We start from the raw sequence: 24,468 nt of genomic DNA on the forward strand, positions 1-24,468 counted from the left end.
ATGGTACGCAGAAGAGAAGTCCAACTTCACTTGCAGCTGATTACATAGAGATCGCCAGAAGTGGGAGAAAAACTGGACCCCTCGGTCCGAAATGATTTGCAACGGAAGTCTATGTACCAGAAAGATGTGGGTGAAGAACTGTCAAACAAGGAGCAGAAGGCAGACCTCGCAGCGGGACAAAATGAGAGATCTTTGAGAACTGGTCGGTTATCACCCAGTTGACGGTATTCCCAGAGAAAGATGGAAGGCCTGTGACAAAGTCCATGGCCACATGAGTCCATGGGCAGCTGGGTATCGGCAACAGCATCAGAAGATCAGCGGGTTTGAGGCGTGATGGCTTATTACGAGCACAGGAGGTGCAGGAACCCATAAAATTCTGTACGTCTTGGAACAGATCTGGCCACCAATAGTAACGGGAAATGAGGGCTACAGAGCGCTGCACCCCAGAATGCCCAGCCACACAAGAGCAATGTCCCCAAGTCAAAATTTTCTTCCGAAGGGCAGGTCAACATAAGTCTTGCCCGGTGGGAGCTGCCGAAGATCCACTGGAGCAGCCACAACCAGCCATTCAGGATGGATGATATGCCGAGGAGCTGGTTCTTCCACTCTAACATCAGAGGCACGAGAGAGAGCATCTGCCTTGATATTCTTCTCTGCGGGACAAAAGTGGATCAATAGGTTGAAGCGTGAGAAGAAAAGCGACCAACGGGCTTGCTTAGGGTTAAGACGTTAGGCTGTCTGGAGATACAGGAGATTCTTATGGTCCGTATACACGCAGACCGGATGGCAAGCTCCCTCCAAAAGTTATCGCCATTCTTCCAGGGCAAGCTTGATGGCCAGAAGTTCTCTATCTCCTATAGAATAATTTCTCTCTGCGGGAGAAAAGGTTTTGGAAAAGAAGTCGCAGGTGAGAGCTCGGCCCTTAAGCTCTTTCTGGGCGAGCAACGCCCCAGCACCTCCGGAGGATGCATCCACATCTAGATAAAAGGGATTCTCCGTGTCAGGCCTAGAAAGAACAGAAGCAGAAGCAAAGGCGGACTGCAACCAGGAGGCGGGGATTGGCGCCCTTCTTGGTGAGTGTCATGATGGGAGACACAAGAGTAGAGAAATGTGGGATAAACTGCCAGTAATATTTTGCGAAACCTAGTAACCTCTGGATGGCTCATAGACTTTCTGGACGCGGCCACTGCAGAACTGCAGACAGTTTAGCAGGATCCATCTAGAGAACTTTGTCTGAGATTATGTAGCCGAGAAAAGGAAGGCTTCACCGATGAAACAGGCACTTTTAGGCCATAGGCGGCCAAAAACTTGCCGTACGTTAGACTGGTGGGTCTCAAGGTCTAGGGAGAACAACAAGATATCGTCTAGCTAGCCCACAATACATGTATACAGCACATCTCTGAAGATGTCATTGACAAATTCCTGGAAGACAGCTGGAGCATTACAAAGTTCAAATGGCATCACAAGGTACTCGAAATGTCCATCACGAGCAGGCCCGGCTCCAGCACCCGGCATACCTGGCAAGAGCCGGGCCCAGAGAGCTGCCGGGGGCCCACACACGCTGTGAACATCTTCACTTCCTGTTTTGACTGAGGAAGTGTCCTGTGCCCTGCACTGTTCCTCCCTCACTCGGACAAGGCACAGGACAGTTAGAGGCTGCTGAGCAGCCTGTGAAATACAGCACATAATGGGTTAACCCACCCTTCCCCATCTCCTCTTCACACGGAGCTGCAGTATAGCAGAGATGTGGCAGCTTAGAGATCAGGATGAAGAGATGGAGGAGGAGAAACCTGAAGACTCCTCAGTGTGATACCAGGGCTGCTGCAGATTTATTACTTGGCAGAGGAGCACAAAGTTTTAGGCTTGTCCTGTTGGTTAAATGACCTCAAAACTACCCTGACCGTGATACGGCTGTTTGGGATGATAAATTAGGGAATATTTTAGGGAACAGGAGACTGTTTTAGCTTCTGAATTTTAAATGCTGCCACGTGAGTTCACTGCAAAGGGGCCTCCTGAGGTTCTGTCGCCAAGGGGCCTACTGAAACCTGGAGCCGGCCCTGATCACGAGTGTTAAACGCTCAAAGGTCCAGCTTGGAGAAGACCTTGGAGCCGCGCAGGCGGTCAAAGAGCTCTGTAATCAATGGCAGAAGGTAGCGGTTCTTAACCGTGATCTTGTTAAGCCCGCGATAATCAATGCAAGGACGGAGGGACCCATCCTTCTTGGTCACAAAATAGTAGCCTGCACCTGCTGAAGAGGAGGACTTACGTATAAACGCTCTCTGAAGGTTCTCTTTCATATACTTCGACATGGCAGCGGTCTCGGGAACGAAGAGAGGGTACACCTGACCCGGGAGGAGAGGTACTAGGGAGCAGATTATAGGGCAGTGGCAGGGACAGTGTGGTGTGTCTCTGCCTGCTTCTTGGAGAACATGTCAGAAAAGTCCTGGTAACACATTGGTAGGCCCTCCAAAGGCTTGGGAGTCACAGAGGAGGCCAAGACGGGTACTTGTAGAGATGCCGCCATACAGCGGGACTGACACTGTGGACCCCAACAAAGAATTTCTCCCGTCATCCAGTAAAGGACAGGTGCATGGAGCTCAGGAATAGCACAGGAATAGTCAGACGTTGAGAAGCTTTGCTTACACCAAGGGACACTTCTCCCAAGAACCCTAGGTGATGGCGTTTCTCAGATGCTGGGGACAGACAGGACAAGCCCCTATGAAGTGCTTCGGACTGGGAAAATACAGGCAGAGGCAGTCTCAGCAGAGGAGGCCCATGCAGGTTCTTCGAACACAGACTGGAGTAGCCATGACCGGTTTGTCTCTGTCCCAAAAAAGGAGTAGTCCAGGGTAGGGCCTTCCCGGAGAGGAGATTAAAGATAAATGCCACCTTGGATCACTCTGTGATCAATTGAGATGGCATGAGTTCAATGAGCAGGGAGTTTGGGGTCCCTATCATATTTATCGGGCATAGATAGTCGCAACCTAGGTTCAGCGGCAGGAAGACAAGCCGGGGTAGCAAAAGTCGCAGGAGCGGTTGCAGGAATCTGACGCTGATGTTGAGTGGCAAACAGCTGTTGCAGCATAGAGGTGACTTGGCCTTGCTGTTCTTCATGCGCAGCAATCTGCCGAATCTGCTGGTACACAATGCTGGTAAGAACTTTGGAGGGGGATCTTGGCTGGATCTTACCGTCAGGGATCGGGGTTAGTGAACCTCCTGGACCTCCACGGATGATGAGACTAGCCGACACGTGGGACCGGAATCTAGGTGGCAACCGGTCTTCACCAGAGCCCACCGTAAGGTATGCATATACAGCTGACATCTGAGAAAATAGTCCATCATGTTTCATGCAAAAGTTTTTGGATGACACAGTTATGGAAGGATGTGTCCGCAATAATGAGGAGTCTGAATGTCGGGACACTTTAGATTGTTACATAGAATTGGGTGAGGTAAACACAGGAAAAATTAAAGAGTTGGTGGTGGATTTTTAGCGGTCTAGTGGTGAAGCCCCTGAACCGGTAAGAATAAATGGCATGGAAATAGAAATGGTATCAAATTACAGGTGCACAGTTTAAAAAGGGTGTGAATAGATTACATTTTTTAATTAAATTAACCCCTATGGGACTCAGCCTATTTTGGCCTTAAGGACGCGGCCCCATTTTTCAAATATGCCCTGTGTCACTATAAGTGGTTATACAGTAGCTTTGGAACAATACAAGATATCCAGGGGATTTTGAAATTGTTTTCACGTGACACATTGTACTTCAAATTAGTTAAAAATTTGGAAAAATTCTTTATTTTCAAAGATCTAAATTCTCTACTTTTGATGCAGATAGTCATAGCACCCAAATAAATTCATAACTTACATTTCCTAAATGTCTGCTTTATGTTGGCATGGTTTTTTTAAGATTCCACATATTTTACTAGAATGTTATGAGGCTCAGAATTTGGGTGCCATTTTTAAAATTTTTGGGAAAATCACCAAAACTAATATTTAGATGGACCTGCTCAACTTTTAATTGACTGTGAGAGGCCTAAATAAAAGCGAGACTCGTAAATTACCCCATTATGGAAACTACACACCTCAACGTATGAAAAACCACTTTTAAGAAGTTTGTTAACCCTTTAGGTGCTTTATAGGGGTTAAAACTAAATGGAGGTGTGGTCTACAAATTGTAATAATTTTTGACAATACATTCATTTTGGGTGGAAATTAAACATTTGTAATGGATTAAATGAAAAAAGGCTCCACAAAGTTTGATACCCAATTTCTCCCAAGTACACTGATACGCTATATGTGGTGGTATCCTGCTGTATGGGCGCACGGTCGGGCATAGAAGGGAAGGAGGCGCCATGCAGATCAGATTTGCTATGTCACAGGCTATAATTTTTTTTTTGTTTTTTATTGTGGACCTATAGGGGCTTATTTTTTTGCCACATGAGATGCACTTTTCTGGTAGGTAATTTTGGGGCATCTATAGCTAATTGGTGAGATTTTATTTACTCTTTGTTGGTGGAGGAAATGAAAATCATCAATTTTTAGTATTTTTTTTGTATTTTTTTTTTGGGCCGTTTACCATACCGTAAAAATAGTATATTATTTTTATTCTATGGGTCTCGACGATTACGAAATTACCTTATTTATATAGGTTTTTTTAAAAAATTCCCATTTTACTGAATAAAAAGTAATTAGGCAAAAATGTAAATTTTAGCATCACCAACTTTTTTATTTTTCGGCTGCCAAATCTGATTAGGGGCTTATTTTTTGCGAGAAGAGTTGTTCTTTTTAGTGGTCTTATTTTAGAGTGTGTAACATTTTTTTAGTCACTTTTTAGATCATTTTTTTAAAAGGTATTAATTAAAAATTATCTTTTTTCGGAATGTTTTTTTGCATTTTTTTCCCCCGCGTTTACCGTGCAGGTCCAGTAATGATTCTGTTTTATTATACAGATTGTTACGGATGCGGCAATACCAAATGTGTGGCGTTTTTTTTGTGTGTTTTTTTATAGTTTATTAAGTGTTTTTATGGGAAAATGTCATTTTAGGGGCTAATATTTTTATGTATTTATTTTTAATTTATTCTAATGTGTTAACTTTAGTGTTTTTACATGCTTTTACTTATACTTACTTGAACCAGCGACGCTCTGATCGCTGGTTCAAGTTCAATACACTGCTCTGCAATACTTTTTCATTGTAGAGCAGTGTAAACATGTGACCTTTGGTGAAGCTCTCTGAATGCTTTATTATAGTCCCAGACTGCAATGATCAGCTGTAAGTTGTCGATATTGAAGCTATATTGATAATCCTTGGTCCCAGTACAGCAAAATATTTTGAAACTCCAATAGTCACCACGTCAAAAAACAATTTTGTCTGGAACTACAATTATAAAATATACAGTTTTGACGAACATACAAATTAAACTTAAGAACAAACCTATAGACCCAATCTTGTATTTAACCTGGGGACTGCCTGTAATAGGAAATGTTGACCACCCGCTGCCTAGTATTGTAGAAAATAGAGTGAGTTCCTTTAGTGGTAAGATTTATTCAGCTGAAATGTAAAACTAATAGGTGGCTACAATATTTGAAAACAAGCTGTCACAGTCATAGTGTGGATGTTTATTGTAGTGTGTTAGCATTAATGTATTTTAATGTATGTTCTTTAAGGTTTTTTATATTTGTCTGAGCTGTTCAAGACATTTGAATTTCCCTTGAGGGGGGAATAAAGTCTTATTATTATTATTATTAAGACAACAACAATAAAAAGACATTACAGGCACAAAAGATAAGAATAATCATATACAACACCCAAATCAGAAAGACATTCCCGTAAATGTGGAAAAGTTGATTCTGCCAAAATTGTGGGCTAGACAGACTTTTTTTTTTCTAAGGCACATTTATGATTTAAGATCAATTATTTAATTCTCCCTTCAAACAAGCTTTATTACTATAAAATTAAAATTGGCAATACCTGTCCCAAGCATTCTTCGATCATATATCCTCACAGAACTATCAGAACAACCAACTGCAAGGTAATACGGTGCTGGAGGACATACAGTTATTGATGTAGCTGCTCGCCTGCAATGGATTAAAATATCCTAAAGAGAAAAATAGTAATTAAATTACAAAAAGACAGTTAATAAACGGCCCAACATTAAATGTCAGATGGCTCACATTAAAGCCGGTAGTATAGACCAACTCACTCCACGGAGCTGATGTATCATGTAGCTGGGGCTCCTTCGCTGGCTTATGATCGAAGACTACCTGTTCCTGGCTAAGGCCTACTGATGTATCAGGGAGTTGGCTACGGTGCCGGCTATGTCCTCTGCTAATGAGTGTAGTTTTCACAGAAAAACCATGCAAACATTGAAAGTGAACATTTGCATGGTCTAAGTCAGGGGTCTCAAACTCGCGGCCCGCGGGCCAACTGCGGCCCGCGGGACAATATTTTGCGGCCCCCACCTGCATGGAGAGGGCAGGTCGCGCTGCATGGAGAGGGCTCACGGGCCGAGCCCTCTCCATAGCCGGTAAGTCTTTGCTGCATATTGCAGCAAAGGCTTACCGGTAACACCCGCGATCGGTGCTAGCACCGATCGCGGGTGTTTTGACAGCGATGGCTGCCGGCAAAGCTGCCAGCACCTCAAAAAGATAGCGGAGCATGGGCGCCGCCATCTTACCTGGGATCGCCGCTCCCCGTGACGTCATCGGGGGACGGCGATCCGTCTCCATGGTAGCCTCGGGTCTTCCGTAGACCCGAGGCTATTTCGTTTTAACCCCTTCATTACAATGTGCTGATAGCACATTGTAATGAATGAGGAGGAAAATCCCCATATACTGCCATACTGTAGTATGGCAGTATATGATAGGATCGATCAGACAACCTGGGGTTAAAGTACCCTAGGGAGTCTGAAAAATAGTATAAATAAAAATACAAAAAAGTTAAAAATAAAAAAAATTATAATAAAAAAACCAAAAATTTCAAATCACCCCCCTTTCCCTAGAACTGACATAAATATAAATAAACAGTAAAAATCATAAACACATCAGGTATCGACGCGTCCGAAAATGCCCAATCTATCAAAATATGATAACGTTTTTTCAATGCTTTTAACCCCGTAACAGAAAATAGCGCCCAAAGTCGAAAATGGCACTTTTTTGCCATTTTGAAAAATATAAAAAATCTATCAAAAGTGATCAAAAGGTCATACAGTCCTAAAAATGATATCATTGAAAATATTATCAAATTTCGCAAAAAATGACACCACCCACAGCTCCGTACACCATAGTATAAAAAAGTTATTAGCGCCAGAAGTTGGCAAAATCAAAAAAATAATTGTTGTACAGGAGGTTTTAATTTTTGTAAAAAACATTATAAACCTATAACAAATTTGGTATCCCCTTAATCGTAACGACCCATAGAATAAAGTAGACATGTCATTTGGGGCGCTCAGTGAAAGAAGTAATATCCAAGCCCACAAGAAAATGGCGCAAATGCGTTTTTTCACCATTTTCATTGCATTTGGAATTTTTTTCCCGCTTCCGAGTACATGGCATGGAATATTTAATACCATCACTATGAAGTGCAATTTGTTACGCAGAAAACAAGCCCTCACACAGCTCTTTACGTGTAAAAATAAAAAAGTTATAGATTTTTGAAGGTGGGGAGTGAAAAATGGACATGAAAAAACAGGAAAGGACCCGTAACCGGTTAATCCCCTTCCCTCCGGTACTTGAAGAAGATGAAGTCGCCGCTCTGAACGCATTTGGTGCAGGTCAGAGCGGCGACTTCATCTTTTCTTTGATGGGAGGCAAGTACCGGGGGGGAGGGGGGGATGGAGTGTCCCTGACTGGGCTCAGTGCGGTAGGAGCTTGGGACCCCTCGGTGCACAGGACGCGTTCATAGAGAAAACATGTCTCCCAGCTTGGGGCTTTCCTTGCGCTGGGAGACGCCATGACATTTGAATCTGAATAATGATATTTTGTAAGCGCATTTTGTGCGGAAAACTTGATGCGGCCCAGCCTTACCCAGAATCTACCTCCAGCGGCCCCCAGGTAAATTGAGTTTGAGACCCCTGGTCTAAGTAGTGCACCAGTATTCGTGCCCTGTGCCGAACCCCTCAGGATGTAATATGGGGGTGCGGGCTGTGTGTGACATGGATGTAAGGTGAAGGTGCGGGCTGTGTATGTGGTATGGATGTAATGTAGGGATGTGGGCTTTGCGTCCTTCCTTAAATTGAGCAAGCTAAGCAAAGTGGGTAGATGGACAGAGATCAGAGGCTTTAGAATTTGGACTCTAATGTCCTGTCACAGCTCTCACGGAGTGTGGATCACAGCTTTCTGTTACCTTGTTGTGCAGAGTATAGACAATATGAGAGCCTGCAGCTAGATTTGGACCTTGGAGAGGCGCTTCGCTGTGACAAACAGTTGATTAGTTTAGTATGTCAAAGCTGGCATTACAGCATCAATCGTGGCTTCCTGTCTTTGAAAGTTTATGAAGCAAGAAGTACTTGCATAAACTTTCAAAGACAATCACAGCTACGTGGCTGGGAGTAGTCCAAAGTTCTTTATTCTCCAATAAAGGAGGGGGGGCTGAAATTTTATCCCTCATCCTGGCACTAGAATCAAATATCTGATGTAAATACTTTTGTGTAAAAACTACAAAAGTGCTTAAAGGAAACCTACCATTTCAAATCGTCGGTGTAAGCTGTAAACACCGAGCACCAGCTCGTGCGCGCGCAACGCCTGCGGCATTTCCTATGTAGACGCGCGCACGATCGTGCGCACACAGCGCCGAAGCAGTTTCTGCTATAAAGTTTGAAAAGTGTTAAAACCGTGATACCGCGGTTTATAACACTAACGAAACTAAGCACCGGCACCAGCTCACCCTGAGCTGGTGCTTGGTGTTTACAGCTTACACCGACGATTTGAAATGGTAGGTTTCCTTTAAAGAATGATACCTTTATTGGCTAACCAGAAAAATTATATTTGGTGCAAGCTTTCAGGGCACATAGGTCCCTTCTTCAGGCATGCATACAAATGAGAGAAAAACACAACATTTGAGGGATGTTACAATAAGATAATTAGTACATATGGTGAGACTCAATTAAGATAAGGTGGGGCAATAAAACTGGAGGTTATGTTACACAGAGAAGGGTGATGTAGAGGGGGCAGGCCCAGGATGGCAGGGGTCTGGAGTTAGTCTCTTGAGTTAGTCATGTAATGAGCCATAAACCCAGGTGCAATACTGAGGCCTTGTGTCAGTGACTGGAAGGTCATCAGTTTGAACGCCCAGGTTTTCCTCTCCCTGTTGTCCTTAAAGTCACCTTTCAGCATTAGGACCTTTAAATCCTTCTCGCTGTGGCCTGTTCCAGAAAAGTGTTATCCCACAGGTGTTTCCATCCCCTCGCTTATGGTGTGTCTGTGAGAATTCATCCTGCTCTGAAGTTTTTGTTGAGTCTCCCCAATGTATATATTAATTTTGCGACACCTCATGCACAGTACCATGTATATAACATTGGAGGATCTACAGGATAATGTGCCCGGATTTTATACTCCTGTTGTGTGTTGGGGATGTGGACAATGTTTGATGATACATTCCTTAAGAACTTTTGTAGTTTTTACAAAAAAGTATTTGCATCAGATTTTTGATTCTTCCTGGCTAACATGGTACGTCAACAATTTTCTCAACATACCTAGCACTAGAAATCAGCTAGAAATCAACTAGAAATGTATGATGATTTAATGATGACACAGTGATTGGTGGGACAGTGACGTGGAGGGATATATTTCATGAGTTCAAAGAGCAACCTTATAATGTACCTCCTTGATACTTCACACTCATTTTGTAGCCACCAGTCAACTTTTGGAGTAGGAACCAACACAGAAAAATACTGTGGACCAACACAAGGTAGGGATTCAGAATCAGAGCAGGTTGCATTTGTTTTTGTTACAATGTACAGTTAACTACATTTGCAAAAGCAACAGATCCATAGTGCCTGGTGCATGGACAGGGCTGAGCCCTCTACATAGCCGGCAAGTCTGTGCTGCATATCGCAGCAATGACTTACCGGTAACACCCGCGATCAGTGCTAGCAAAGCTAATATGCGCAATCGGTGCTGGCAAAGCTGCAGGCGCCTTCATAAAGCCTTATTCTTAGGAATAAGAATAACCAGGAAACATGAGGACTTTATTGCTCTTAATATTGAACTGGTAAGAAAGAAAATTTTAATTTGGAATAAGATAAACACTAACAGAGCCAATAAAATTGGTCTAACAGAATGGTTATAAGGAAAAAATGCTTTAAAAAGATAGAAAGAGTTATAAACGAGTTGGTGTGGAACAGTAAACAAGTTAAGTTAAAATTGGAGATATTAATGCTCCCGTTAGAGAGGGGAGAAATGTCTATACCAAACTTTTACGGATACTTTTTAGCTTCTAATGTAGCACGTATTAAAAACTGGAGAAAAACAATACTTTGAGGCCATCAGCAATATTTTGGGAAAAACAACTTAGGGGCGTTTCTGGGAGGTGTTTAACATATATTCAAGCTAACCTATAGATATTTCCAACTAGCTGGAATTTTCACCAAATGTATAAAAAAGGGTAAAATCTATAAAAAGGGTGGATCATGTATACTGTCACAGGTAGAAGAGTTGTCGTTAGCAGGGGACAAAACAAAGATTATGTCTAAAATATATGGAAGTATTACAGAGGAAATACCATTACAAACAGAAATTTAATCACTCAATAAATGGTCACAAGATGCTGGTGTTAGAAATCTAAAGTTTTGGAAAGGGGTATTGATTGATGGACATAAATAGTTAATTTCTGCATCATATAGGGTTTCTCAATTTTTTATAAACCATAGATTTTATTGCACACCAGATAAATAAAATGGGTTACAGAATAGAAGAGAATTGTAAAAAATGTAATTCGGAAATTAGTTGGGATCACTTGTGCTGGCAGTGTAAAATGACACAAAACTAGTGGTACAAAATAAAAGAAGCAATTGATACGTTTTTTGGAATATTACTTTTGATGTAGATACACTGATTTAGGGGTATATCAATAAGAATAAGGTAAACAGAAAGGAGAAAAGTATGGTGTATAAATTGTTGTTCACTGGGTACATATGAAATGACAATAGAGAGGGAAAGTAAATTTAGGGAGATTTGGTTTCAACAATTTATAGAGCGATAGAGATACTTATTGATGGGGAGAGGGTGGAACTGAAGGTTTGAGTTTAGATATAACTTTGGATACAATTAGAGTGAATTTATCGGCAGAATGATCTTCTACATCTTGCTAAGGAGCAGAATAGGAAGCATTTATTATAGGCCAAAGCCTCCAGATTTGTGAGGTACTATTATGTCGTTAAGGGGTTAATAGTGGTTTTGCCAAGGACCCCTTAGGATGGTAGGAGTCAGAAACTATTTCCATTCTTTATACTGATTTCAGAACTCACAGATTGTTCTGATGGGATCAGGCTTCTTGCCGGAAAACCACCCAAAGAGCTGCCTGTGATTGACAGCTCCATTTCTGATCTTGGGAAAGCTGGGTGTGTCTTTGAACCCATTTTTGTCTGCAGCTGCGGTTTGAATGATGGACGGCTGAGTCAGTCAGTGCTGGAAGTAGCGTACATTACTGCCTTATATTCTGACAAACCCCTTCATTGGGTGCTGGTTATTCAGTCTCCTGTGTTCTCTAGTGCTCTTGCTATTGTGTTTCTTGAAATTCTGTGTATTAACTTCTGCTTTGCCTACTGACTGTTCTTTTTGCTATACGATTCTGTACCTTTGCTGCCATCTTGGTTTTGACTTGTTTGACTCCGCATGTCTGTCTGTATCTGTTGCTTGTTCCACAGTATCGTTTATCTCCTAGTATGACCCCACTTTCCTGTCTCAGCCTTGTGTCAGTTTCTGTGTACCAATGTGAACACTGACCTATATCTGTATTCCGGTTATCTGTCCGCTCCTCCATCCAGCAGCTGCCAGACAAAGTAACTTTTCCTGTCATCTTGTAGGTTAACTCAGGGACCCTTAGTTAGGTTCCAGATAGCAGGTTCGCCCTTGTCAGGGAGGCTTATCTGCTGCAAGCATGGCCTTATCTAGTCTGTCAGCTAGCGGCAAGCCCTGGTTGTAGTTGCGCGGTTGCTGGACAGGTGCTGATAGCTGATATTAAATCCTAGTGAAAATTCTAACTTCCTGTTCATATTGTTGCATTGTACTTTAGCCCTAGTAGGTTAGGAGCTAGCTTTTATTGTCGGGCAACAACGGGAGCAGGGAGAACAGCAACAATTGCTTATTTTGCACAAGATTTGTATGGCTGCTTTAGCAACTAGCGCTTATTCATGCATAAATATTTTTGGTTGCTCTGTAGAGATATATGCACATGTCAGGGCTTTTAGATTTTTTTTAATGGGTTTGTTTGTTTTAATATTGTTATAGAAATCACAAATAAAGATATAATAATTTTTATCTATTGTAGAATTGTGTCAATACCTATAGCACGTCACACTGAAGAAGGTATGCTTTTAAGACGTGTGGTACCATTTTTGGCCAATTGTTGATATATACAATAATCCTGTCTCCGCGGCTCCTCTTCTGTCTTCTCTACACTGTATTAGCTGGCATAGATGTGTCCGTGTGTTGTGAAGATGGGCGCACACTCCATTGATTACGTTATAGTGTGCGCTGGCCAGTAGAGCGCATGGACGCCTCTCTGCCAGCTGTTAAAGCAGAGGGAAGACAGAAGAGGAGCATTGGGGAGCCATGCCGAGCATCCGGGACAACAGAAGGTGAGTATGTCAGTTTATTTTTTTATGTGCCATGCAAACTGGGGGCTGGCAGGTTGTACACAAAAGGGGGCTTGCTGGCAGCCTGTATACAAAAGGGGGCTGGCAAGCTGTATACAAAAGGGAGCTGGCTGGCAGGCTGTATACAAAAGGGAGCTGGCTGGCAGGCTGTATACAAAAGGGGGCTGGCTGTATACAAAAGGGGGCTGGCTGTATACAAAAGGGGGCTGGCTGGCAGGCTGTATACAAAAGGGGGCTGGCTGGCAGGCTGTATACAAAAGGGGGCTGGCTGGCAGGCTGTATACAAAAGGGGGCTGGCTGGCAGGCTGTATACAAAAGGGGGCTGGCTGGCAGGCTGTATACAAAAGGGGGCTGGCTGGCAGGCTGTATACTACAGGGGGCTGACTGGCTCTATTCCAGGGAAGCTGTGACCAATAAATTTCCCACTCTTGGCTTATACTCGAGTCAATAGTTTTCCCAGTTTTTGGTGGTAAAATTTGGCGGTTTATACTCGAGTTTGCTTATACTCTGATATATACGGTAAATGTAAAGCAACATTTGACTCATACAGTGAATGTGGAAAAAACCCTGAAATATTTGTCAAAAAATAGATGATTTTTCATCAAACCTCTTTATGATGACTATACAATCATCATAAAGGGGTTTGATGAAAAATAATTTTTTTGGGGCAAGTATATCAGTTTTATTTATTTTTACTTCAGTGGGTACGTAAAGTATTTAAGGGTTTCAAATACTTTGTTTCATTGCAGCCAATTAGTAACAACAATAAAAAACATTTTTGCTCATTAATGTACGGTCTGAACATCATCTTGAAAAATGTATATATTTTTGCTAATTTATTAAACAAGAAAAACTGAAATATCACATGGTCATAAGTATTCAGACCTTTTACTCAGTATTGAGTAGAAGCACCTTTTGAGCTAGTACGGGCATGAGTCTTCTTAAGAATGAAGAAAAAAGTTTTTCACACATGGATAAGGGAACAGAGTGTGGCATTTTATTCTCACAGAATGCAGAAGGTATAATATGTGTCATTTGAACGCTGTGTCCTCAGTCCATAACGCGGGGCAAAGCCTTAGTTCTATGACTACATTAAACACTCTGCAGGTGGGCTGGGGAGGGATGTTTTAAAAAAAAAAAGTGCCACGGTCTGTCAGAGCCGAGCTCTTGTTTACATTGAAAATCGCTCCATCAACTTCTGGCGGTCTGGCACACCCACTCCAGCGCCAGATACAACAGCTTATTATGTTATTTTTTACAATCTGAGCATCTCAAATAAGACCAGACACCTGTAGAGTAAATGTGAGCTGTAGTGTAAATGCCTTAGGCTCCTCCTTCTGCTTCAGTTGGCCACACCTGTTGCACCCACTCTCAAGTCACGAGGCCACCTGTCTCCCAACAAAGGAGGGATGAGAAAATCTCGAAAATGCCATTATAGTGGTAAACTAATGCCAGTTTAGTCAAACCCCCCAAAACTCATTCTGCAGGTTGTCCCGAATACGGCAATACCTCATATGTGCCAATAATAGACAGGCTGACCACACAGCAGGGTTGAAAAGGGAAGGAGTGTTTTTTTGCTTTTGAACCACCGCTTTCACAAGTCTGGATTTGGAATGCCATGTCATGTTGGCAAAGCCTGTGAGGTATCAATACAATAGAAATCCCCATTTTAGGAAACGCCACCCCTCGTAGAATTTATCAAGGGTTGTATGAGCATTTTAACCTGAAGAGTTGCTGGCCCAAATTTAATACAAAGCGAATGGGCAGCGTAACAATTGCATTGTTTTCTCCAATGTGCCATTGTAGCGAGGAATGTGTTCAGGCCAACTTATGCCACTGGAGACAAACACCCCAAAAATCATTCTGTGGGTTATTACGGGTATGACAATACCCCATATATGGCAATAGTCTACAGACTAGGGACACGGCAGGGCTGAGAAGGGACAAGCAAAACCCTTTTCACTAGACTGGTGTTGGGGTGCCCCTGAGGTACCAGTAAAATAGAAACCCCCAAGCAGTGACTGCATTTTAGAAAAGGGCACCCCTCAAAGAATTTATCGAGGGTTGTATGAGCATTTTAACCCCTGAGATGCTGGCCCAAATGTAATACAAAGTGAATGAGGCAGCATAACAATTGCATTGTTTTCTCTAATGTGCCATTTTAGTAAAAAAAAGGAGAATTATTCTTATCGTTAATTCAGTTACCATTAGTCCACCATGACGGCCCCAACTGGAGGATGACCCTTGACCTCTGTAGGGACAGGAAGCAGAGAGGTTAAATGTCCCTCCCCCGTATCCACACTCTAGTGGCTACCAAATAACTACACTGGCCGTGGATGCAACCCATTTATTGTATGTTATAGTCACACACAGTTAAAACAGGCAAAACAATAATATTTGTTATTTGTTAGTCTTAGAGTGGGGGGGGGGGTGTCGGGAAAAATATATGGGCCGTAATGGTAGAGTAATGGAAACCGAATTAACGGTGATAATAATTCTCCTTTTCCATGGCGTACCCCATGATAGCAACAACTGGAGATGTACCAGATAACATGTATTTTAGGGGGGGACAACTGCCTGCAAGACCTTCCTACAGAAGGCTTGATCCCTTGCACTTTGGACATCTAGCCTATAGTGTCTAGCGAAGGTTAACTGGCTAGACCAGGTAGCTGCTTTGCAGATGTTTACTAGAGAGGCCCCACGTTTTTCAGCCCATGAGGTTGCCACCCCTCTGGTTGAGTGGGCCCTCACAGTCCCTGGAATGTTTTAGCATCATATGCCTCTTTGATGGTAGTCCGGATGCAACGGGCCTTGGAAGCCCTTTTTCCCTTGTTCTTTCCAGTGTACTGCAGGAGGATGTTGGCGTCCTTCCACAAAGGTTTAGAGATAGATGAAGGTAGTGGAGAAGATATCTTCTCACATCCAGTGTATGCCATGCTGACAATTTCTTGATTACGATGAAAACTGGAAGACACTTTGGGTGTGAAGGTTTTATCTAGAGTTAGAATTACTCTGTCCTCCAATATTCTAAGATAGTGCTCTTTGAGGGAGAGAGCCTGACCGTCTAGTTGAGGTTATAGCTATAAGGAAGGTTAGTTTGATGGTTAGTTCCCTAAGATTAACACTCTCTAAGGGTTCAAATGGTGGCCCCAACAGATGATTCAACACCATAGACAGATCCCAGTTTGGGATGTTTTGTCTGAAGCGAGGTCTTAGCCTAGAGGTGGCCTTTACAAACCTCTGGATGCACTTGTGTTCTGCCAGGGAGGTATAAAAAAAAGCACTAAGGGCCGACACTTGGACTTTGAGTGAACTTGTCTTTAGTCCTTTATCAAACCCAGCGTGCAGGAGGTCCAGTATCTGTGAGATATTAGGGGACAACTGATTAGGAGGAACCGAGCCACAAAAGGATACAAACTTCATCCATTTTCTGGAATAAATTTTGTGAGTGACCATTTTACGGCTGGCTTTCATCGTAGAGATTACCTTGTCCGATAGTCCCCGGGCTATTAACAGCTTCCTTTCAGGATCCACACAGAGAGCTTAAGGGCCTGAGGATTGGGATGATGTACTGGACTCTGGAACAGAAGATCGGATCGAGGTGGTAGCAGAAGAGGATCTGCCATGGCCATCTTCCTTAGGCAAGAAAACCAGTTCTTCTTTGGCCACCAAGGAACAACGAGACTAACTTTCTCCTGATCTTCCCGGATCTTTTGAATAACTCGAGCCACAAGAGGTATTGGAGGAAAGGCATACAGCAGCGGCCCGTTCCAAGACTGGCTGAACGCATCTCTTTGTCTGAAGGGAACAGTGAGTTCCAGAGAGAAGAAAAACGGGAGCTTCACGTTCTTGCTGGAGGCGAATAGGTCTATTACTGGTTGTCCCCACCTTTGTATTTTGATAGATGTCCTCGTTCAGGCACCACTCTTTCTGGTTAATTTTCCTCCGACTGAGGTAGTCTGCCACTTGATTCTCTTCTCCCTTTAGATGAATGGCCAAGAGGGAGCGAACATTGTTCTCTGCCCAGGCAAAGATTTTGTTTGAGTGCTCTAGGAGATCCGGGTTCTTCGTTCCCCCTTGGTGGCGTAGGTATGCCACCGTAGTGACGTTGTCCGAATATATTCTGACATGTTTTCCATTTAGATCTTGCGAGCTGGCTTTTCAAGTCTCTAGCACTGCTACATTCACTCCCCATCCTGACTGACTTGCGTCTGTCTGAATAGCTGTGATGGGCCAGGGATGCCAGGGTATCCCTTTCTTCAGGTTTGTCGAGTTTGTCCACCAATCCATGGAACGAATGACTGAAAGGGGAATTTCCACCTTCTGGTTTAGATGATTTTTGTCCCAGGAGGCCAGCACCCAATTTTGAAGCGTCCTTGTATGGCTTTGACTCCATTGTACGCATTGGATACACGCTTTCATGAGTCCGAGGATTTTCATTGCCTCTCTTATGGAACAACATTTCTTCCTTTGGAACGCTGCTATCTGGGGTTTTTTTTTTTTTTTAATCGCTTTATTGGCACAGAAATGAAATGAAGCAACATCACAAAACAAGGATCATTAGCTGAGGTACATCAGATATAACAACATATATCTTTACACAAAAACAGTGATCCAGAAAACCCCTCCCCAACCCATACATAGAACAGTAACGAACCTGGTCGAGAGGTGTCAAGAGAGAAATGGAGTTAAAGAAAAGGTAGTAACAATGGTTAGGCAATGAGGTAACCTACCACCCTATTTCTGGAGAACAACGAATCCCTCCTGTCGACAGTGCACAGAGGAATGCAGGGAGGGTGCCCAACTGTAATATGTAAATTTATAATAATATAACCTCCATCGAGTATTACACTCACTGAAAAGGGACAAGAGACTCTCTCAGACTGCAAACATTAAAAAGGGTATCTTCGGAACTTATCCGGGCAGCCGCGGTGTTTGTAAACTATATTCTCGTAAGGTAGAGTCAGATTAACTAGTTTCTTCCATTGAGAGACAGTAGGAGAGCCATCAGCCATCCAGTGTATGGCAATGGCCTTACGGGCCAAAAACAGAGCTTCGTTAAAGAAAATAGCTTCCATCGGGCTCTGACTGGCAGAGGGGAACCCTCCAACAGCTCAGAAAGGAGGTGGGTGTAGATAACAGATACCAGGCCTCTAAGACCCTGAGAACTCAGTGGGAATGAGGAGAAAGCAGTCTCTGTCGGAGGGAACGGAGCCAGAAAAGTGTGCCTTAGCTGTAGGCAACGATAGACTTCCCTATCTGGAACATCAAAAGCGTATCTAATTGCCTCCACAGAGAGAGCCTCCCCATCCTCCCCAAGAAGTTGAGTAATGTTCACTAGATCCTTGGCGGTCCAGTATGAACCATCTTGCAAATCTGAGAAATGGAGCAAACCTGGGTGGGAACAGAGGGGAACATGAACAAGGGTGCCCAGTGCAGTTGATAGTTTCTTGGCATGAGACCAAACCTGTCTGGCCAGCCTATAGCTTATAATCAACAGGCTCCAATACAGGCAACAGGGAGCTTAGGTGGAGGAACCGGGCAAGGTGGCTTTCAGCGTTGGGCAGCTGCCCAGGTGACACCCAACTACGGAGATAGCGAAGCTGACCCGCCAGGTAATACAAGAAGTTATCCGGCAAAGCAGCCCCCGCCTGTGCCTTAGGGCGACGCAAAGTGGACAGACTGAGTTTAGCACGCCCACTCCCCCAGATGAAAGAGGTGAACAAAGAGTCCAGCTGCGCAAAAAAACGTCTGGGCACTGGGATATCTGCATGCTCTAGGGTGAACAACAATTTAGGCAATGCGATCATTTTAAGTAAATTTATGCGTCCAGCCACAGACACAGGCAGGAGCCTCCAAGTATTTACCTTATTTTTTAGATAAGTCACCAAAGGGGCTATATTAAGAGAGAAGGAACGGGAGATGTCCCGTACAATATGTACACCCAGGTAATGAAATCCTTCCACTATTTGAAGGCCGCAGAACTCAGGACCCAACCATAACCTTCCCTACGTAGTGGCATAAGAAAGGACTTATCCCAGTTAATGAGGAGGCCTGAGAAGTCACCAAACCTATTTATAATTGAGATGGCCCTGGGAATGGTGGCAGCAGGGTTAGCCATATACAATGCTACATCATCGGCATAAAGTCTAATTCTGTTTTCCCGTGCCCCCACTCGTACCCCCTGAAGAGCGGCATCAAGGCGAATCCGGATGGCTAGGGGCTTCATCGCAATTGCGAACAGGAGCGGTGAAAGGGGACAACCCTGCCTCTATGTAGCCAAAAGGAGGGGGAAAATAAACCATTCACCAGCACCTTGGCACTAGGGGAACTGTACAGTATAGACACCCACTTGAGAAACCTAGGCCCGAACCCGAAACTTTCCAGTACTGCCAACAGGCACGGCCATTCTACTGAATTGAATGCCTTGGCCGCGTCTAGCGAGGCCAAGGCCCAATCTTGTTGTTCCAACCACCCCATTTGGGAAATAACCTGGGCCAGACGAATATTATCGGATGTGCACCTGCCAGGAATAAAGCCTGCTTGATCCGGATGTATAATTTCCATTATTACTCTACTTAAGCCATTGGCCAGGATTTTAGTTAATATTTTATAGTCATTATTAAGGAGTGAGATGGGCCTATATGAGCCTCACTCCTCTAGGTCCTTTCCCGGCTTCAATAACACCACAATAGAGGCATCGTTGAGGGTGGGCGGGAGGCAACCCCTATAAAATGCTGCTCGGTACATGGCCAATAGGTGTGGAGTGAGAGATGTTGCATATTGTAAGTAGACCTCTAAGGGGAGACCATCAGGGCCCGATGCAGAACTCATCCTTGCGCGACAGTTCTCTAGGATTATCAGGGACATCTGCCGTTCTGTCGTCCAGGTCAGAAATGTGACATGGGATGGGACACCCTCTCTCGAAGGCTTTGTAGATCCTGACGGAGCAGACCAACATCTAACCTCACTTCATCAATCTTAGTGGTCAGAGAGGTTTTGGTTTCCAGTATCGCTGTCAGGAGTTGTTGTGACACTTCCTTCAGAGTAGGCGCTTCATCTGTAGGGGTCTCAGAATAGGAGGCTGATGCAGGGGATGCTGCTGCAGAAGATCGGTTGGAGTTGGACCCTGCACGAGCGCCATGCTGATTAGAGCCACGGGCAAATTCTTATCCGCAGCAGACGATGCCTTAGAGGGACCCATATTGCGTTTGAGAGTGTTACCACCCTTTTTTCTCAAATGGTACGGAATTTTGTAAAAATCCAGGGGGACACAGGATAGATTGCAAGATAATGGCGAGTAGCTGAGGAGGTGCTGTCACTCACATTAATGAATAATCACACGCCCTTTGGTGCATGGAGGTAGTAAATTACAGACAAGCCATTCGCCAGCACAAGTGACCTGATGTTGGAGTATCAGAGTGTGGTATTCAGCTGCCAGCAGGGGAACCAGGCAAAGGGTGCACACAATGGGGAGGAACACCACAGCAATCCGTCCTGATGGATGTGTAACGGACGACGGGAGGGTGCCCCTATGCCTGTAAGAGCAATATACGGACTTAGCCCCTTAACAGAAGATATAGCAGAGTCCAGGAACAATAACTCTTGGTCCAGGGGGCCTTACTGACAGTGGTCCTGGGTACCAAATAGTGGGATCCACAGTGTAGTCCCTGGGGAAGGCTCCTGATCACCTCCCCAGATGCAGAGCCTTAAGGTCGGGCAGCAGACTTACTCGAGGCCGGGGCTTCTGAGGCCCAGTAGGCCTCACGGAACTTGTGGGCTTCAGAGCCTGCTGGGTGCTGGGATCGGGCTGCAGAGGCTCCCACAGAGATCCGGAGGCCCCACAGTCACAGAAGCCCACCTTATGCTCCGGTAGGGCAGCGATGGGGAGCGGCGACCACAGGCCCTGCTGTGATTATGCCAGAAGACCTCTGGCAGTGGATGAGGCTCGGGAATCCGTGGGGGGCACTCAGCAGCAAAGTGCCCCGGACCAAGGCACTTGTATGGGACCCTATAAGCCCACTGGAGATAGAGGTCACTTTCTCTGGGGTGTCAGACCCCCTTTAAGGGCAGGATGGCTGGGGATGCTTTACTGGGCAGAGGAGCTTGCACACAGTGCGTCCCTCTCCTACGGCAGTTGGCCACGCCCCCCGCTATCTGGAGTTTTAACTTCTTCCTTTTTTCTGGCGGGAGAAAGGACATCTGCTGTGAGGAATCTATCAGCACTCCTAGAAAAACTACGTCCATAATTGGGTTTAGGTTGGATTTCTCTAAGTTGATTATCCAGCCCAACTGCTGAAGAGTCCTTATAGTGATATCCCTGTGAAGAATCAGCTCTTGTCTTGAGGCCATCCAGGTATGGTATAACAGATATTCCCTCCTTCCTAAGGAAAGCTACTACCTCGACCATTATCTTCGAAAATGTTCTTGGCGCAGATGATATTCCGAAGGGAAGAGCTTTGTACTGGAAGTGCAAAGCTTCTGGTGTTAATACTGCAAACCTGATAAACTTCTGAGAGTTTGGGTATATTGCGACGTGGTAGTAGGCGTCCTTCAAGTCTATTGTACACATGAATGCCTGTGGCTGGATTAGAGCTGAAGCAGAAATTATGGTCTCCATATTGAACCTCCTGTAAAGGACATATTTGTTCAAGTTTTTCAGGTTGCAGATCATTCTGGACTTCCCGTTTTTATGAGGAACAAAGGGTAATAATGTCCTCTCTTTTGATGTTCCGGAGGCACAGGAATAATCATTTCTAACTCTAGTAGCTTCTGTACTTCTGACCAGAGTTGGAGCAATAGATCCTGAGTTGGTTGCCTGGTTAAGACTTAACTTGTGGGAGGAAGAGAGGTCAATACTATTTTGTAACCGTCCTGGAGAATAGATAAGATCCGAATCCATTGTTGGTGAAACTTCAGCAACCTTCCTCCCACTTTGGCGTCATTTTTTTTCGGTAGGTCTGGAAAGAATTACCTCTACCTCTTCCGCCTTTGGAGTAACTCCACCTTCCTTGTTTACCCTTCCCCATATAAGACTGCCTTCTGTCTTTGGGGTCTCGAAAGGAAGGTTTCTTCAGGCTGGTTCTAGATTCTGGGAAGCCGTTCTTCATATCCGCAGCCTTTTTTGATGTAACCAGAAGGATAGAGTTAGATAGTGCCAAGAAGGGAGCGCTAATTCTTACCCCTTCTGCCGAGGCACCTGCAATGAAAGCTGTAGCTGCTTTCAAGGTCGAGAAAGTATTTAGTGATAATTCCCTCGGGGTTCCATCTCTGACATGTTTCTCCAACTCCATTACCCAATGGAAAAGGGTGCGGGCTACAGATGTTGTAGCAATGTTGGATTTTAAATTTAGCATAGCATATTCCCATCTCTTTTTCAACAGACTATCCGCCTTCCTATCCAGTGGGTCTTTTAACCTCAAAGGGCAAAACGGTCTTCTTAGTCATCTTGGTGACCTGAATATTCATTTTAGGAGCTGAGTTCCATAATTTGGCTTCCTCTTCATTGAACAAAAGGCGGTTCCTAAATTCTTTGGATAAGGAAATTTTATTTTCCTGCTCCCTCCATTCTTCCAGAAACAGCCCTTTAACCCCTTAACGCTGAAGCCACTTTTCACCTTCCTGACACGGCCCATTTTTTCAAATCTGCCCTGTGTCACTATAAATGGTTATAACTTTGGAACACTTTAACATATCCAGTTGGTTTTGAAATTGTTTTTTTTGTGACACATTGTACTTCATGTTGGTTGAGAAATGTAATCAATATGTTTAGTATTTATTTGTGAAATAAATGGAAATTTGGCAAAAATTTTGAAAAAAACTATGTTTTCCAAAATTCAAAATTTTCTACTTTTTGGAAAGTTGGTCATATCACTAAAATAACTTGATACCTTATATTTTCCATATGTCTGCTTTAACTTGGCATCATTTTTCAAACATCTTTTCCTTTTTTTAGGATGTTAGGAGGCTTATAACTTTAGGTGCAATTTTTCAGATTTTCACGAAAATCATCAAAACCTACTTTTGGAGGGTCAATTTAGTTAGAAGTGACTTTATAAGGCCCACATGACAGGAAACACCCACAAATGACACCATTTTAGAAACTACACCCCTCAAAATATTCAAAACAACCTTTGGGAATTTTGTTAACCCTATGAACGTTTCATGAGGGTGAAAGATAAATGAAAGTGAAATTACAGAAATGTAATTTTATCTTACTATAGATTCATTGAACACTAAAATTTGCACCTTCACAATGGGTTAAAAAGGAAAATGCATTTTACAATTTTGAGGGCAATTCCTCCTGAGTATGCCAATACCCATTTTGTCACTGTACCCTGCTGTACGGGCACAGGGGGGCACTTGGAATGGAAAGAGCGTTGTTTCGTTTTTTGGAGGGCAAATATGGCTGAAAAAGTTTTCATGTGACAGGATGCATTTGGAGAGCCATAATGGTACCAAAACAGAGGAAAGCCCCAACAAGAGACACCATTTTGGAAAGTACACCCCTTGGAGAGTTTAGCAAGGTGTAATTTGTGTATTTGCCCCAACAGGTGTTTAGGCCCCAAAAAGGAAAAAGGTGAAAATTTTCTCAAAAAAGTCACTTTTACCCCAAATTTTTGTAAGCCACAAGGGATAAAAGATGAAACACCCCCCATAAATGTGTAGAACTATTTCTCCTAAGCATAGAACTGCACCACTTTTGCATATAAAGTGTTGTATGGGTACGCAGTGAAGCTCAGAAGGGAAAGAGGGGCTTTGGCCTTTTAGAAGCCAGATTTGACAATCATCCTTTACATGTGTCAGGATGCATTTGGAGAGCCCTAGTGGTACCAAAACAGAGGGGAACCCCAACAAGTTTCACCATTTTGGAAAGCACACCCCTTAGAGAATTTAGCAAGGTGTAATATGTGTATTTGTCCGTAAAGTTGTTTGATTTAATTAGGACTTAAATAGGAAAAAGTTAAAAATTTTCCTATAAAGGTCATTTTACCCCTAATTTTTTATAGCCACAAGGGATAAAAAAAATGTAATAACCCCCCCAAAATGTGTAAAGCTATTTCTCTCAAGTGTAGAAGTACCCCACATGTGTATATAAAATGTTGTATGGGCGCACAGTAAAAGGAAAGGGGGATGTTTGCCTTTTAGAAGCCAAATTTGACAGAAATGTTTGACATGCATTTGGAGAACCCTAGTGGTATAAAACAGATAAGAATCCGAAAAGTGACCCTAATTTTTGAATGCACACCCCTTAGAGAATTTTGCAATGTGTAATATATGTATTTGCCCCTACAGGTGAATGATCCAATTAGGCCCTAAACATTAAAAAGGTGAAAATTTTCCTATAAATGTCACTTTACCCCTAATTTTTGTAAGCCACAAGGGATAATATATTAAATAACCCCAAAAAAGGTGTGAAACTATTTCTCCCGAGTGTAGAAGTACCCCACATGCGCATATAAAATACTTTATGGGCGCACAGTAGAGGAAAAGAGGGATGTTTGTCTTTTAGAGGCCAAATTTGACAGAAATCCTTCACATGTGTCAGGATACATTTGGAGAGCCGTAGTGGTACCAAAACAGAGAAAAACCCGAAAAGTGACCCTAATTGTTGAATGTACACCCCTTGGGGAATATAGCAAGGTGTAATATGT

General features: G+C 43.5%; 1 protein-coding gene across 9 annotated transcripts in view; it reads right to left on the bottom strand.

Moving 5' to 3' along the window:
- Positions 1-24,468, bottom strand: part of DCAF6 (DDB1 and CUL4 associated factor 6) — a 737,604-nt gene that overhangs the window by 551,654 nt on the left and 161,482 nt on the right. For all 9 annotated transcript variants that reach the window (XM_072137281.1, XM_072137275.1, XM_072137278.1 and 6 more), the window contains one exon: positions 5,971-6,097. In XM_072137281.1, coding sequence (XP_071993382.1) covers positions 5,971-6,097 — 127 coding nt within the window. The remainder of the gene's footprint in view (positions 1-5,970; positions 6,098-24,468) is intronic.

This window comes from Engystomops pustulosus, chromosome 2, assembly GCF_040894005.1.
Source record: "Engystomops pustulosus chromosome 2, aEngPut4.maternal, whole genome shotgun sequence".
Classification (NCBI taxonomy): domain Eukaryota; kingdom Metazoa; phylum Chordata; class Amphibia; order Anura; family Leptodactylidae; genus Engystomops; species Engystomops pustulosus.